Source organism: Alligator sinensis, unplaced genomic scaffold (genome assembly GCF_000455745.1).
Source record: "Alligator sinensis unplaced genomic scaffold, ASM45574v1 scaffold1102_1, whole genome shotgun sequence".
NCBI lineage: Eukaryota > Metazoa > Chordata > Crocodylia > Alligatoridae > Alligator > Alligator sinensis.
Genome location: NW_005842342.1, coordinates 357,626 through 374,178, shown reverse-complemented (window position 1 = coordinate 374,178; position 16,553 = coordinate 357,626). Strand labels below are relative to the sequence as shown.

General features: G+C 41.0%; 1 protein-coding gene across 1 annotated transcript in view; it reads left to right on the top strand.

Moving 5' to 3' along the window:
- The window catches only part of PREX2 (phosphatidylinositol-3,4,5-trisphosphate dependent Rac exchange factor 2), a 327,787-nt gene that overhangs the window by 169,422 nt on the left and 141,812 nt on the right, over positions 1-16,553 (top strand). Inside the window, exons 19-22 of the mRNA XM_025210219.1 lie at positions 3,702-3,787; positions 6,766-6,902; positions 8,977-9,094; positions 9,770-9,954. Of these exons, the coding sequence (XP_025066004.1) occupies positions 3,702-3,787; positions 6,766-6,902; positions 8,977-9,094; positions 9,770-9,954 (526 nt within the window). The remainder of the gene's footprint in view (positions 1-3,701; positions 3,788-6,765; positions 6,903-8,976; positions 9,095-9,769; positions 9,955-16,553) is intronic.

Here is a 16,553-nt window from a genome sequence, read left to right as displayed (position 1 = left end):
CACCTTCTCGCCTGCCATGCCTTGTTGTTAATTAATTAGTTGATGTTAATTAGCGGGAGGCTGCCATTGTACTGCCCCGTTGCCAGGGGGTGCTATCTGCAGCTCCTATCCTCCCCAATACCGCAGCCCAAGCCTCGCAGATGGAATATCTGTTATGCCTCGGCCTTTTTCCCAATCAGGCCCCTCTTTGGGCCTTCACAAGCGTCGTCGCCCTCTCTCGGGGCCTTCTTAAGTGCTGCCCCCTTCTCTGGGGCCTTCTCTGCACTGTTGCCCTCTCCTCAGGCCTTTGTAAGTGCTGCCCCTTCTCTGGGGCTCGCCACGCCCACGCTAGGGCCTCTCAGTAACGCCCCCTCTCTGGGGCTCGCCACGCCCGCACTGGGCTTCTCAATAAGGTGCTCCGCTCTCTGGGGCTCGCTGTGCCCACGCTTGGGCTTCTCAAACGCCCCTCTCTGGGGCTGGGGTCTATGCACCCTGTGTGCTGCGCCCACTGGCGCTGGGGTCCTCACGCTACTGTGGGTCCCCTATGAGGCCTCCTCCAACCCCTAATAGCCTCGCCCAAACCACTGGTTTAAACAACAACAAAACACAAGCCCCTGGGCTGTAACATAAATTGAAGCCGCCTGGCTAAAACAACATTGCTCAAGCCTCTGCGAGCTGTCGCTGTGGTCAGGTTTCTCCTCACCTCCTGCCTTAGAGAGCTCCTGCCTCTCTGGCTGCTGGCAGGGAACTGCGTCTGGCCTCAACTCCTGGGCTTTATAAGGGCCAGGCCCTGCCCCCTCTGGTCAGCTGACCTTTCCTGGTTGCCCTGGCAACCCACATCTGTGCTCCTTAGTCACTGCTAGGGCTCCTTCCCTAGCAGTTTTCCCTTCTTCAGGCACAGGGCACCTGAGTGCTCTGTGACAGGCTCATTGGAACAAAAGTGTTACAGCATATAAAATTCACTTACTATGTGAGGGAAGCAAAGAAAAATGGTGTCCAACCGGGTTGGCTCTTTAGACTTTTTTCTTGGGAGTGATGAATTTTGCCGACTGTTCTTTGTTCAGAAATGTGTTTGAAGGCACAAATTAATCCCGTATATTTATCATCTATATATTTATTTATGAGTTTTCACTAACCTTTTGCTTCTTGTTTTAGAAATACAGTTATTGCTTCCCTCCCCTCTCACAGTCTGCAAAGTAGAGAGATCTGTATGAAGAACCAAATGTACAGTGCTGTGTACAATAAGCTAATGAAAGTAGTGAACAGACTTTTCATTAGATTTTTCTTCCAGCATTTAAAGGGCCACTCATGAGGCCAGCCTCTTGCATTCAAACCTACTTACCTCTATTATGAGACAACCTTTTAAAATTAACAAGTATTAGGACTATGTAAAAGTGTTATTTAGAGTATGCGTATATGATCAACCTACCATAGGGTAAAAGGGCATGAGGCTTTACCATACAACAACTAAAATGTGCCTGCTTGCACAAACTTACCCCATAGTAAGTGAAAGATAACCTTGGTTAACTTACTCTTCTTTCATTGAGGAGGCTTAGCTTTGCTTCTTCTGCTGGGAGTATTTGGACAGTTAATAAGGCTGACACATGGTAAAGCCCAGCCCTATTTTACCCTATGGTAAATTGTTTGTATTTTTGTGCAAACAGTTTTGGCATACATTATGAGTGATCTTGTGGGTTGAATTACAACATTTAGTAAAGCAGTGATATGTAAGAATATTCCAGATTCTGATTCAGGAAAAATCTCACACTGAAGTAATTTGGAAATATTCATAAGATTAAAAAAAGCTGATTCATTTCTATATTGTTAAAATTAGAAAACTAGCATTTTCAGACTAGTTGGTTCACTTTTTAGAAGGGCACATGGGCTGCAAGAGTTTGGATTCAGCCTCTCCCTAGGATATCCCTATATAACCAAGGGTATGTTCACCTTTTTTGTTTATGTGCAAGAAGTGGCACAGTGATACTGGATATTACTGAAAATTTATGGATGAATAAAACTTTTGCATAATGTTGAATTAATATCTTTTAAAACAGCATTTATCTCTTCTGAATCTCAGCATTTTTCTTTTATTATTCTCAATACTCTACTTCCTAAAATCTAACACGTTGTGCTATGCACTGCATTAATATGGAGCAATAGATAGTTTCTACCAGAAGAACTTATAATTTAGTAGAGCTAGAGTAACATTGCCATGAAACGTTTTTTCACTGACATCTGTTTATTTGTCTTGATTACATGTGAACCTAACTAGTTTTCAGTGAAATTCCAGCAGAATCATGGCTCCTTGGCAGTCTGCACCCCTGGGGCTTTCAAAGCCTGTGACTAGGGTACTTGCCAGAGTAGCTGCCTAGGAACTAGGTAACCCAGGACTTTGGTGCTTCTGGCTCACAGTGCTAGCAGACATTGCAGTGCTAGCAAATGGGATCTTATCCCTGATTACAACCATTGTACATCCTGCCATGTCACACATGCGTAGCAGGACATGTGATTGCTAGGATCAGGGCATGAATTCCAACCACACAACAACTGGCACAAGGAGACTGGTATGGGGGACTGGTCCCCTATGCCATGCTTCACCCTCTCAAATTGCTGATGTCTGTAGAGCCCCGTATAACAATCACATGTGTGCTGAAAAGGGGAAAGTGTGCACTACAGCCCTACATGGGGTTGTCCCTGGCACAGATTTGCAAGTTCTAGCTGAGGATGTTTGATTAACATCCCTGCTCAGCGTCTAAAAACCCATGTGCAGGACAGTCCAACAAGTTTTAACCTGCCATGCACTCAATTAAGGCACCATACAAATGAGTCACAGAGGTGCTTCACATTAGATGTGGAATATCTTTGTAGTTTGTTTGCCATTTGATAGCGCAATGACTTGGGTGAATGTGTGTTATGTTATCACACATTTAACTTGATTTACTTTTCTCTGTATATCTTAGTCTCATGAAGACTCAGACTCAGACTATAATTTAGTCTCAGTCTCATCATGGCCTTATCTCTGAGCCAAGTTTTGAGATCCTTATGAAATAAGAGCTGCAGGATCAGTCCTCTTTTTCTATTCTATTTTTCCTGTTATTCTTATCCATTTTTTTTTTTTGTGATTCCTGTAATTCGTAGACTTATTGGAACTTTTAAAAAGAAAACGCTTTAAATTGAAATGTACTAAAATTAAATTAATTTGTCCGATTTTTTTCAGGGTATGTTATAGGAGCTTTAAAGGACAACATTTAGTCTGTTGTTCTTTGGAATGTATTTCTTGAGTTTTGATAGCACCTCAATACAAGTAAACAGAAAGAAATGAAAAAAGTACTATCTAACAGGCAGGCCCTTTCAAAGTATCTCATGCCAGAAAGAGATGAACCCCAAACCATTAGTCATTCTTAAAAAAGGTAGTTCTCAATTTTCATGTTTGTCACTCTTGATTGAAAAATGAAGCATTGCTTTCCTATGAGTACTGTGAAAGTAAATTAATTGTAAATGTCGAATGATCATATAGCATGGTGATAAGCATTATGTCATGGTGTAAATAACTAGTGGTGATTAAGAGTCTCTCTTTTTAGTCCTTTTCAGTTTTCAAAAGAGTGAAAAATATCTGGCTTGTGGATGAGGGAATTGAGATTGATTACAATAGGTGAATTAATGATAAGATTCTTCCATAATCTCCATTTGATATTTCATCTGGAGTTCTTGTATTGTATTAGGACAGTGAAGATTCCTGACTCTGCAGATGGGCTGGGATTCCAGATCAGAGGCTTTGGTCCATCAGTTGTCCATGCTGTTGGGAGAGGTAAGTCCCAGGTTCTGACTAAGATAATAGGAAGCATCTCCATACTGTCTTAAGGTCCTGGTGAGATAATGTACAGGATCATTCCTATTGATGCAAACAGCATCAAATAGAACTTCTGAATAGAATATAATTTTTTATTTTTTTTAAACTTTGAAACATTTTGTTTGTGGAAATTATTTTTGTTCTGAAAGTAACCCATATATAGGTTTAAAAACAATGTCCTTTTACAGATTACGGAATAATTAGTAGAGGACATAAATGGACTCATTGAATAGAGGTCAGGAGTAACTTTCTGACAGTTACTTTGTTCATTTTAGAACCTATGTATATGCTTTTGACAGATACTCTTGTGCAGCTTTGGACTCCAGTGATTTAGACCATTTTAAGAAGTACAGATGTTTGCTCTAAATATTGTTTTAAGTCCTTTCTGTGATATGACTGTCAGAAACTTGCCATTTTCTTTAATCTAACATACCCTGGATAGCTGGTCTGATACTAATGAAGAACAGAAGTATTCTGTATGTCTGTTGTGTGATATGACATTTGGAACCAACAGTTTTTTGTATGATCAATTTTTTCAGGGACTTGAGCAAGTTGGAATAAGATCATGCTTAGATACCTACTTCCAATTATGAGCCTAATAGGAGGACTAGAATCCAGCCCGTAGTCTTCATTGGCACCTTTTTCATGATTACCACAGAAAGGAAAAGAACTGACTGTACATGGAGTTTCAGTTAACTTGAGTCCCAATTACCAGTCCTTCCAGAACACATTTGAGGTATATTGCAGGGAATTGTAGATTGTAGAGCTGTGCAAAATGGCCATGTCTCATTTCAATTTCAGATTCGACCATTTTGGAGGATAGTGATTCATTTTGGTGTTTCAGATCACTGCTCCGTTTCAATTCAGCCAAATATGTTCCAGAATTTTGATGCTGTTTTGGAGTTTTGGATTGGCTGGAGAGAGGCAGGCACAGCCAGGCGGCTGCAGGTTTTCCCACAGCTCCTCTGGCTGTGCCCCTCCCCCCAGGTGGGTGGAGCAGTGGGAGAAGCCCCTATGGCTGCCCTGCCCGACCCCATCCACAGCCCAGCTGGCCCCAGCCTAGTCCCAGCACTTAATATATATAGAAAAAAAAAAAGAAAAAGCCTTGCACTTACCGGCTCTGGCAGCAGCAATCAGGGCTTCTGAGGGCTCATGGCAGAGACCCCCTGCACAGCGTGGGGCAGTGGGAGGCAGCGGGGATCACCCGTGCCACGTGGCACCCACAGGGCAGCTGCCTCATGGCATGGGTCCAGAGTGGCTTGGCAGAGCACCATGCACTGTCTGGGAGCTGGGGCAGCTCCAGCAGTCACCTGGAGCCCGGCACCGCTCATCCCCAATGGTGCCAGCTCCCAGACAGCGCATGGCACCCTGCCGAGCCACACTGCACCCGCGCCATGGGGCAGCTGCTGAGTAGGTACCGGGGAGGGGATCCCTGCTGCCCCTCACTGCCCCATGCTCTGCAGGGGGCTTTGCCATGAGCCCTCAGAGGCTCTGATCCCCACTGCCAGATCCGGTGAGTGCAGGACTTTTTCTTAAAGTGCTGGGATGCTGGGGCCAGGCTGGGCAGGAGGGCTATGCCACATGGCCCAAGAGCCCCCACAGCTCCAGATACAGCCGGTGAGTGTGGCTTTTTTTTTTTTGAGGCTAGGCCGGGTCAGCAGCCATGGGGAATTCTCCCATGTCTTCCCTGGCTGTGCTTGGCATGGGCTGCATCGAGAAGACTTGAATGCTGGCACTGGCCCCAGCTGGCAGCAGCAGCATGCTGTCATCCTGCACACACATCCAGAGGCCTGTGTCCCTTGGGAGGGCTGTGGGGCTCTGCCAGACTCCTCCCAGGGGGTGCGGGCCCCCAGATCTGCGTGTGAGATGACAGCAGGCTGCCATCCCCCCCCAGAGTACTGGGATTGGAAGAGACAGGAACAGAACACAGACATTGGCCAGCTACAGCTGTCACTATCAGAGCAGTCTTTCTGCCCCTCTTTTCCCTCCCTCTTCTTAGTTTCCCTGCAAGCCCGGCTCCAAAGTATCTGAAACATCTGAAACATTTTTGAAATGTTTCAGATGGTTTCATTTCATTTTGGAGATGTTTCAGAGCTTTCCGTTTCATTTCAGAGGTTTTTCGGTGCCCAAAACACCAATTCTGAAATGAAACGGCTGCCAAAATTTCACACAGATGTGGAGATTTTCTCCACCTATGCTTTTTCTGTTCATCAGAATGAGGACTTTTCCAAGGTTGTCACTCTAAAGAGAAAAAAAATAATTGGACCATATACTTTATTTATAAACAGTGTTTTTATCTTTGTTCACAATGATTAAAGTTAATAAAAGTTCGTATTCCATCATTTTTAATGTTGGAAGAAGGGGGTATGCCATTTCATTACAAATGAAACTGAAGGGAGATTAAAATAAGAGCTGAACACACAGAAATGCCTTTGGATATGGATTTTGCACATGTTGTTTGATTGGAACTTTCTGGTTGACTTTAATACTTCCTTTGAATTATGGGGCCAGTTGTCAGAGCTTCTGTTTTTGGTAGCGATAGAGACATCTTCAATAGCCAAAAAGCAAAGGCTTAGGAAACTGAATAGAATTTAGAATATAATAATTATCTATATTTAATTATTGTCAAATTACAGAATTTTTAATCTTTTTTACTGAAAATTGAAATACATATTTTCCTAGATTTTCAGAGTTGTCTGTTTGAATGTTTTTTTACTAAAATAATCTATAAAGTCTATACAGAAAATTCCCCACATGGTCTAGCATAGAACTGTGACATTTCTTGGACTCCCGTTGATTGGCTTTACTAGCCAAGGCCAGTGGACCCATGTAAGCAGCAAAACTACCAGGTCCTCATGCAAAATGAGCTTATTGCCGGTTAATTTAAAAGAGGATCCTTTAGCATGTGATTTGGCAACTTTCACAATTTTTTTAAGGAACTGTGGCAGCTGCAGCTGGTCTCCACCCTGGACAGTGCATAATCAAAGTGAATGGAATTAATGTCAGCAAAGAGAGTCATGCAAGCGTTATTGCCCATGTTACAGCCTGCAGGAAATACAGGCGTCCAATGCAGGTACAGTTTACTGCTTATGCTCCGATTTGTCTACCTGTACATTTTTTCGTGTTTTGTTCTATATGGTACCCAATCTATCCAGTGTGTGTTCAAGAAACAAAGGGGAGACAGGGTTATTAAACAATAAAATCTGATGATTGTTTAACATGTATTGCTACTTTTTAAGGTCTGTTTAATTTCTGCTTCAAAAAGCGAAGCATTTAACTAAATATTTTTCTCATGTTGTCTTCTTAAAGGATTATTTCTAGCAGTGTTCCATCCAGAAAATACTAGGAGGTACAGTCTCATTTTGATGGAGATTCATTTACATAGCTTGCTTCCTTCTCATCAGCAAGTGAATATAACCTGTTCTGCTAATTTCTTTTCCAAATTTTAGTGTCACTTAAGTACAGAGAGAGCAATACACACACACACAGTTATACATACATGCAAAAATATATGTATTTTATATGTATCTTGCTTATAAATGTCTGTCTGCACTCCCTTTACTCTGCGTTGCTAGGAAATTGATTATTTCAAAGATTCGGATTTTCTGTTTCTTTATATGAACAAAATGTAGTTTTGCTTTTTAGTTTAGAAAGAAAATCAAATGTTCTAAAACCTATAGTATATGTTATTTTAAAAAGGTGGATTCAGCAATGTAATTTTTCTAAGTTCTAGGAAATTCTTCATAAACCATAAGCTAGTATAATTAATTAACTTCACAATGTATCTAATTTCATGCTAATTGAGAAAAAAAATCCATTTAAAGTGGAGTGGGAAACCCTTCCCTCAGACCAACTGAACAGATATGCGATAACCAGTGGAAATACGGGTTTGTTTCAAATGTGTGATGTAGATGATAGCAGATAAATGAAAATGCTTCTTGTGGATCTCTTTATGCTCCAGTATAGAATTGAAACAGTTATATACCATATCAAGATTGATTGCAAAAGATTTCAAAATGGAGTTGAGTTCTTGTCAGAAGGGGGCACTTTTATTACTTTTAGATACCATTGTATAGTTTCTTTTATCTTTAACTGACTAAATTAAAGACATTTACAATACTGGTGAAGGCAGTCTGAATTCAAGTTAGGGAGTAATTGGGAATCGTGTTCCATGAACAAAATAAGGTGTCCTTTGAACCCACAGTAGACTCCTCAAGGTATGAGTAGAGCTCTGATTGAATGGTACAGACTGGGATCTGAGGAATATAGACCTATAAAACAATCCCACGGTCAAATCAGCAGCATCTCACTAAGCAAACTGGGATTAAAAATTATTTCTTTTGGATTGTTGCTGTGCAAATAACTGCTAGCGGGTATTTCTGGAAGACTCTCCAAAATCTAGATACAAAATATTAGGTACCTTTAATACGGTATGAATTGGTTTGAGTAAAAGGTAAAGCATATTTGAATATGGGTTTATCTAGGAAGGCAAAATTTATCTTAATCATTAAGGATATTAGTCCATTAACTGGTGGATGATTAGAAAGGTAATACTTATATGTTTTACATAATTAGGCTGTACTTTGATAAACATTTCATATGGCAAACATGATAATCAGCTCAACACTTGATACTCTTTCTTAACTTACAGTTCATCCCACTCGCTGCTCTTTAGAGGCTTCAGTTTCAGTTCAGATATATTGCATTTTTATTTTTGTCCTTTATTCTGCTGCACTTATCAGAAAGTAAGAGGTTAAGTGTGTCTAATTTTATGTGGACGCTCTGTGGGAGAAGGGAATCTTGCCTATTCCTTGTTTAACAAAATGTTTGTTTCACTGCATTTGCTTCAGATATTCTGTACAGGTCTTTTTGATGAGGCATAAAACAAAGGGTAGCTGTACTATAAATACAGTCAGAAACAAATTAACTGATAAACTCTCTGGGATCAGTAGAATACATTTTCCTACAACTGTTTTAGATAAAAATCAATCTCACTACTCTGTTCAACATCTTGTTGTTCTTCAAACTGAAACACAGAAAACAATATAATTAACAAACGTTTCTAATAGCTAGGGTATTAAAATTTCTCCTGTTTGAAAGAAGTGAAACGGAGCAGTTTTTATTACACATGAATTTATTTTTTTTAGCAAGATTCCATACAATGGGTATATAACAGTATTGAGAGTGCACAGGAAGATCTTCAGAAAACAAACTCCAAGCCCCCTGGAGGTGATGGAGGAGATGTCTTTGACTGCAAAGTGGAAGGTCTGAACTTTATTTTTAGCATGCCCTTCTTTTTACTATCTCCTTTTTATTAGCAAGGAAAATTGAATTTTTTCTTTCCCCAGAGAACTATGAAACAGACCATGAAGTTTGTTTTATGTAAGGATTTATTGGCAATTCCTGATCTGACAGAAAGAGAAAATATTAAAATACCATCTTCCTTGAAATAGTTGAAATTCCCATATTCAACCTGATATTTTGGGAGAATGTCACTTTCATGAAAAACTCTAGTTTAAATTCACCAATGATGATAACATAATCTGAAGCCAATTAAGATGAATAACATGCTGTTTTGGGCCCCCAAATGTAAATCAAATATCAAGGTACCTTTCAAGTAAGTAAAGCTTAACAAACTTTTTACAAACAGTGTGTTATAATATAGATACTACTACAGTTTGTGTCTATAATATACTATAGTTTGTGTCTATAGACACTACTCCTCACACTTCTTAATCTAATTCAGTCTTTAGTCATCCACAGCCTGAGTATTTTCCTAAATTGATTCAGCTTGTAGACAGGACTTTTTTACGTGCCTTTTAATAATAGTTATCAAAAGATTCCTATTTCCAAAGATTTAGTCTACTGCTGTTCTTTTATTTTGATTTAGGTCTGAGAGAGCCAAAATAAAATGAATTAATTTAATTTTTTTTATTCCAGAGGTAATTGATAAATTCAACACTATGGCAATAATTGATGGGAGGAAAGATCATGTTAGTCTGACTGTTGATAATGTTCACCTGGAATATGGAGTGGTTTATGAGTATGACAGTACTGCTGGAATGAAATGCCATGTGTTAGAGAAAATGGTTGAACCGAAAGGCTTTTTCAGCTTGACAGCCAAGGTATGGCAGCATATGTAGAAAAAGGTTATAATTTTTATTTCTATTAATTTTTATTATGCTTAATATCACTAAAGCAGCATGTGTTCTATATGGATTGATAGGATTATAAGTGTTTAATTTCATGTCTAATAATTGCCAGTCACTTTTGTCCTTCTGACATTTTGAATCATGACTGTACTCAAGAAGCCAAATAGATTTAAGATGTGGTCATAAACCGAACCTCTAAACCTCAACAAATGTAAAGAAAAAAAGAAAAGAAAATCCCCAGCCCTCTTTTTATTATCAAATAAAACTTCAAAGAAGTTCATAGTCATATTGTCATGTCAACATATTTTTGAAGGTTGAGGGAAGAACTCAAAAGCATATAAAAGGCACTGAGGCTACTTGCAGATATTAAAAAAAACCTCCAAAAACCCGGCACTTTAAACTTGGTGCATTACTGCACATTCCTGCACTGAGCCCCACACATGCCCAGAAGAGGCAGTACCTTAGTTAAACCCAACTCACCCAATATCTGTATAGATCTGCCACTTTAGTGGGGCTTTTTTGGCACTTTTATCTAGTACTGGGTTGAATCAGCTTTAGCTAAAAGTGCCAAAAAGCCCCACTGAAGTGCCCAATCTATACTGACACTGCAGGTCCAATTTTGAAGTAGCCCTTCACTTAGATTCCAAGATTGCATAGAGACTTTTCAGAATTGCAATTCCTGTGCATGTAATAAGGGCTGATATATTTTTAATGTTAAGAATCCTACTCTAGACACAGAAAAATACATCTTCAAAAACATAACAGTGCCTGAAATTTTACAGGCCACTTGAGATTTTTTTTTTCTCCTAGATATTTTCAAATTGAAAATGTGAGACTTTTAAATGAATAGTATGCAGAAGATGACTAAATTAAAGTAGTTGTATTTTACATTTAATTATTAATTACCAATTTTAAAAATTATATTTTATCTCTTGGCAGACAAGGTTCTTTGGATGAATCTGATATCTTTTACTAGACCAACTTAAGTAGTTGGAAAAAAAAATTTAAGCAAGCTTTTGGGTTCAAAAACGCTTTGTCACGCTGAGGAAGTTACAGCAGTTGGTGTGTGCTCTTGTTGGATGGAATGAAAAGTAAAGAAGCCAGAGGCTGGGCTGGTATACATACAAGATAGGCAGTCAGTGAAGATGTAGATTTAGGAGTCAATGTGTGAGAAACAGGCTGGGTTGGGGGGAGAGAAGGGGGATGAATAGTGGAGAGGTACCTGGGGAGTCAGATGTCAGGTAGGTTATAATGTGTCATAAATCCAATGTCTATATTTAGTCCGTGATTTTTAGTATCCAAGAGGTTGATGAAGTGGAGCTCATAGGCTCGTCTCTGGGAAGTGTTTTGTAAGTTTCCTTTGAGGATTAGAACTGAGAGATTGGAGACAGAGTGGTTTTCTTGTGAGAAATGTGCCCCGACAGGTCATTGGGCATTCCATCTTTGATAGATGTCTGGTGTGCATTTATTCTGGTGTTCAGTTGTTGTTTGTCTCTCCTATGTATTTTCCATCAGGGCACTTGGTGCATTGGAGTTTCATAGAGTTTCATAGACATTAGGGCTGGAAGGGACCTCGGAAGATGATTGAGTCCAGCCCTCTGCCCCGGGGGCAGGAAGTCAGCAGGGATCATAGGATCCCAGCAAGATAAACATCCAAATTTCTCTTGAAGGTGTTCAAAGTGGGTGATTGAAACACCTCCGGTGGCAGGCCATTCCAGATCTTGGGGGCTCGGACGGTAAAGAAGTTCTTCCTTATGTCCAGCCTGAAATGGTCATGAAGGAGTTTGTGACCATTTGACCTTGTCATCCCCTGGGGCACTCTGGTAAACAGACATTCCCCTAGATCCTGGTGAGCACCTCTGATAAACCTATAGGTGACCACCAGTTCATCCCTGAGCCGGCGCTTTTCCAGGCTGAAGAGTCCCATGGCTCTCAGCCTCTCTTCATAAGGCCTATTCTCCTGCCCTCTGATCATGTGGATAGCTCTCCTCTGGACTCTCTCAAGCTTCTCCACATCCTTTTTGAATTGTGGAGCCCAAAACTGGATGAAGTACTCCAGTTGCAGCCTCACCAGGGCCGAGTACAACAGGAGAATGATGTCCTGGGATTTGCTTGAGAAACATATATGGATGCAAGCCAGTGTTTTGATCACTTTACTAGCCACAGCATCAAATTGAAGGCTTGTGTTCATTTTGTGGTCAATCATGACCCCCAAGTGCTTTTTGTCCGTAGTGGTAGCCAACGTAGCACTGCTGAGCCTATAAGCATGATGCGGGTTTTTCTTCCCAAGGTGGAAAACCTTGCATTTTTCGGTGTTAAACACCATCAGGTTCTCATCTGCCCATTTTCTGAGCCTGTCAAGGTTAGCCTGGGTCGCCCTCCTGTCCTCAGATGTGGATGCTTTACTTCAGAGTTTGGTGTCATCGGCGAACTTGGCCAGCCCACTCTGACACCAATGTCCACATCATTAATGAAGATGATGAATAGTGTTGGCCCAAGGACAGAACCTTGAGGGATCCCACTGGTCACAGCGCACCACGATGATTGACTTCTGTCAACCACCACTCTCTGGGTCCGACCACGGAGCCAATTTCCCAGCCAGCGGATTGTGGTGAAGCCAGCGGATTGGATGAGATATGTTACATTTCTGGAGGTGCAGCTGTAAGATCCAGGAATGCTGATGGCTCTGTTGTGGGGTGTGGGGGTGGTGGAGATATGTTGGCAGGTTTTGCATTTCTTGTCATGGCACGGTCTGGATCCTTTTGGTGTGTTCTGGGCCTGAGGAACTTTGCTTCTGGTGATGAGGTTAGTGAGGTTCGGTGCTTGTTTGAAGGCTAGGATGGGTGGCTCTGGGAAGATCTCTTTAAGAATAGGGTCTTTTTCCAGTATGGGTTGCAATTGTTTGAGGATTTTCCGTATGGATTCAAGGGAGGGGGTGATATGTCATAAGAAATTTTATCTCTTGTGCATTTGTTCGTGAGGTGGAATAAAAAGTAAATCATCCAAATGTATGACTTTATAGAGTGAATTTAATGTCTTTAGGATTTTCTGTTCACTGAGTAAGGCATTGAACTAAAACAAGGGTTAATACTTGTTTTAATGATATGGCAGGTTGAAATGTCTGCAGTTCTAGTATTTCTTATTAAGCTTTTTTTTTTCTTCTTTTTTTCCTTTTTTTTTGGCAGTGCAGGGCTAAGTTTTCTATTGCCATACTGTTTTTTTTTATTGCATATGTTTAATTAAAAATACTTCCAGAACATTGACCTTTGGCTTTAGTGATATAAGGATGAAGTTTACACATTCCCTATAGGCCATACTAAATCTGTGGAACATTAAGTGGAGTTAAAGTTAGAACACATTGTGAGCAGGGTTAATACCATTTCTTGCCTTTACAGTTCTAACTTGTCACTAGAGCGCCGGTGAGTAGGGGCCTGGCTAGGATCCAGAACATCTGGGCTCTACCCCTGCTCTGGATGGGTGGCGGAACCTGGGAGTGATGCATCCTGGGATGCTAGAGGACTGCAGATTTTATCTCCATGTTTTATCTCCATGGAGCAGACTGAAGCTAGGTACAATAGCCCAGAGTTAACCCTTGCCTAAAATGGCATAACTTTGAGACATTCCGGAGGCACTTAGCATGAGTTAATAAACTTTAATGTTTGGATGCTCATGTTTGAAGGGTCCCTAGTATGATTTAAGTGTAACCTGTAACTTCACTCTAAGTTCCTTGTACTGTGATTTCAACAAGCCTTATACTTCAAGCTAAGCTACATCAGGCCAGTTTCCTAAGTAGCTGGAGATCTTTCACTGTTGCAGAAAGTAGTGCTCATTTATTGTTCTGTGCTCATCTTTCCTTTGTATCTATACTAACTACTGCCTCTTGATTATCAAGGTGCAGGATGATGCTGGAGAAACTGGACTTAATTTTCTATTCCTGTGCACCTTAGTTAATCATGGCAAAGTAGATATAGAATGTTACTCAAAATATTAGCAATTTAGGCAGACTTTGTACTAGTGTACATAACCACAGAGGGTTTCAATCAATAGTCAATAAAGCCCCCACTGTCTTTAAGATGACAATTAAAATAGAGATTGTGATTGTTAAGTATTTTGGCATTTGACCAAATTCTAACATGAAATTTCAGAAGCTGAGTTTAGTTCTGCCAATCTAAAATCCTTTGGTAACTTCAAATTGATGTTATGCTTTTTTCTTCATTTTTCTCTTTAAATTATTTAATATTATTGTTTCTTCATGGTGTTAAATACCTACCCTATTCCAGGTGTCACAGGGCCAAGCCCTGTTACTGAGGGTAAAGCTAGGCAGTGGAGTTAGAAACCTGCAGAGCCCAAGGTGATAAGCAGTTGGCAGCTAATTAGGTAATGACCTGCTGAGATGTCCTTGGCTCAGGAGCCAGGAGCTATATAAGCCCTGCACCAGAGGCAGAGGGGCAGTCTGATGTGAGTAGAGCTGGAGGCAGGAGTTCACTACTTGGAGCAGAGAGAAGCAGCATGGAGAATTACAGACTGACTTTGGTTGTGCTTGCTGAAGGAGCTCCTTGTGCTGAGTGGGGAAGCAATATAGAATCATAGAAAGTTAGCGTTGGAAGGGAACTCAGGAGATCTTCTAGTTCAATCCCCTGCTCAAAGCAGGACCATCCCCAGCTAGATCATCCCAGCCAAAGCTTTATCTAGCCAGGTTTTGAAAACCTCCAAGGATGCAGTTTCTACCACCTCTCTCGCTAACCTGTTCTAGTGTTTTACTACCCTTCCGGTGAGAGAATTTTTCCTAATATCTAACCTAAACTTCCCTTGCTTGCTCCTTGGTCTGTCATCTGCCACCACTGAGAACAGTCTACCTCCATCTTCTTTCAACACCCCCTTCAGGTAGTTGAAGGCTGCTATTAAATTCCCCTCTGTCTCCTCTTCTCTAGACTAAATAAGTCAAGTTCCCTCATCCTCTCTTCATAAGTAATGTCCCCTAGCCCTCTTACCATTTTTGTTGCCTTCTGCTGGAATATCCCCAATTTGTCCACATTCTTTCTGTGGTGGTGGGCCCAAAACCAGGGCTGCCCACAATTTTCTGGGGCCTCCTGCAAGGCATAAATTTGGGGACCCCTGATGCAAAGAAGGCATTGGTGGCATGGGGTGGGGGTGGTGAGTGCAGAGGCAGATTAAGGTGTACTGGAGCCATGGCAGACAAGGTTCTTTGGGTACATCTGATATTTTTTATTAGACTATTTTATTAGCCTAAATAGTTGGAAACATTTTGCTAGCAAGCTTTCAGGTTTAAAAACCCTTGGTCAGGCTGAGGAAGCATTTGCAGTTGGTGTGTGCTCTTCCTGGATGGAGTGAATAGTAAAGAAGCCAGAGACTGGTCTGCATGCAAGCCAGTCAATTGAAATGTAAATTGAGGAGTCAGTGGGTGAGAGGATCAGTGGGTAAGAGTCAGTAAGTTTCATGGAATCAATCCTTAAACCGTTTGTTACCAAAAGAGTGAGTTTTGTCCAAGACACTAGACTTTCCACGAAAACTTAAAAACATAGACCACCTTCCCAGCAACATCCTCCTAGCCACCATGGATTTTACCAGTGTATATACCAACATCCCACACCAGGATGGCATCCAAGCCTACCTTATATACCTACCAGAGCAAGATGACAACTCTGAGTACAGACCCAAAGATATTACTGAAATTATATGCTTCATCCTTACACACAACAATTTTACTTTTAATAACCAACACTTCCTCCAGACCATGGGCACAGCTATGGGCACCAAAATGGCCCCACAGTATGCCAACCTTTTTATGAGCCACCTGGAAGAAGACTTCCTCAAGAACTGCACCATCAAACCCTTGCTATACTTAAGATATATCAATGACATCTTCATCATTTGGACTGAAAACCTACAATCTCTGATTGAGTTCCATCAGAAATTCAGCAATCATCATTCCTCCATCCGACTGTGTCTTGAGTACTCTAGCACCAACATCTTTTTAGACATGATGATCAGCATCTAGAATGGTAAAATACAGACCACAGTATACAAGAAACCCACAGACCACCACACATATCTGCAAAGAACCAGCAATCACCCTAAACACACCAAGAAACCTGTGATATACAGCCAAGCCCTCAGATACCACCAGATTTGCACTGAGGAGAACACCTGGGATTTTTACCACACAAATCTTAAAAAGGCTTTCACACAACAAGGATGCTCCTTCAGAGAGAGAGATGCACATTTGAAAGAGCCACTTGGATACCACATGAAGAATTGGTGTAGTACAGAAGGAAAATCCCCACAATTCACACACTGCTGGTTCTGACATATCACCCCACCCACGAGCCTATATGGAAAATCCTCAAACAATTGCAACCCATACTAGAAGGAGACCCTATTCTTAAAGAGATCTTCCCAGATCCACCCATCCTAGCCTTCAAACAAGCACTGAACCTCACTAACCTCATCACCAGAAGCAAACTTCCTACAGCCCAAAACACAACAAATGAATCCAGACCAGGCCATGACAAGAAATGCAAAACCTGCCAACATATCTTTACCACCCACAC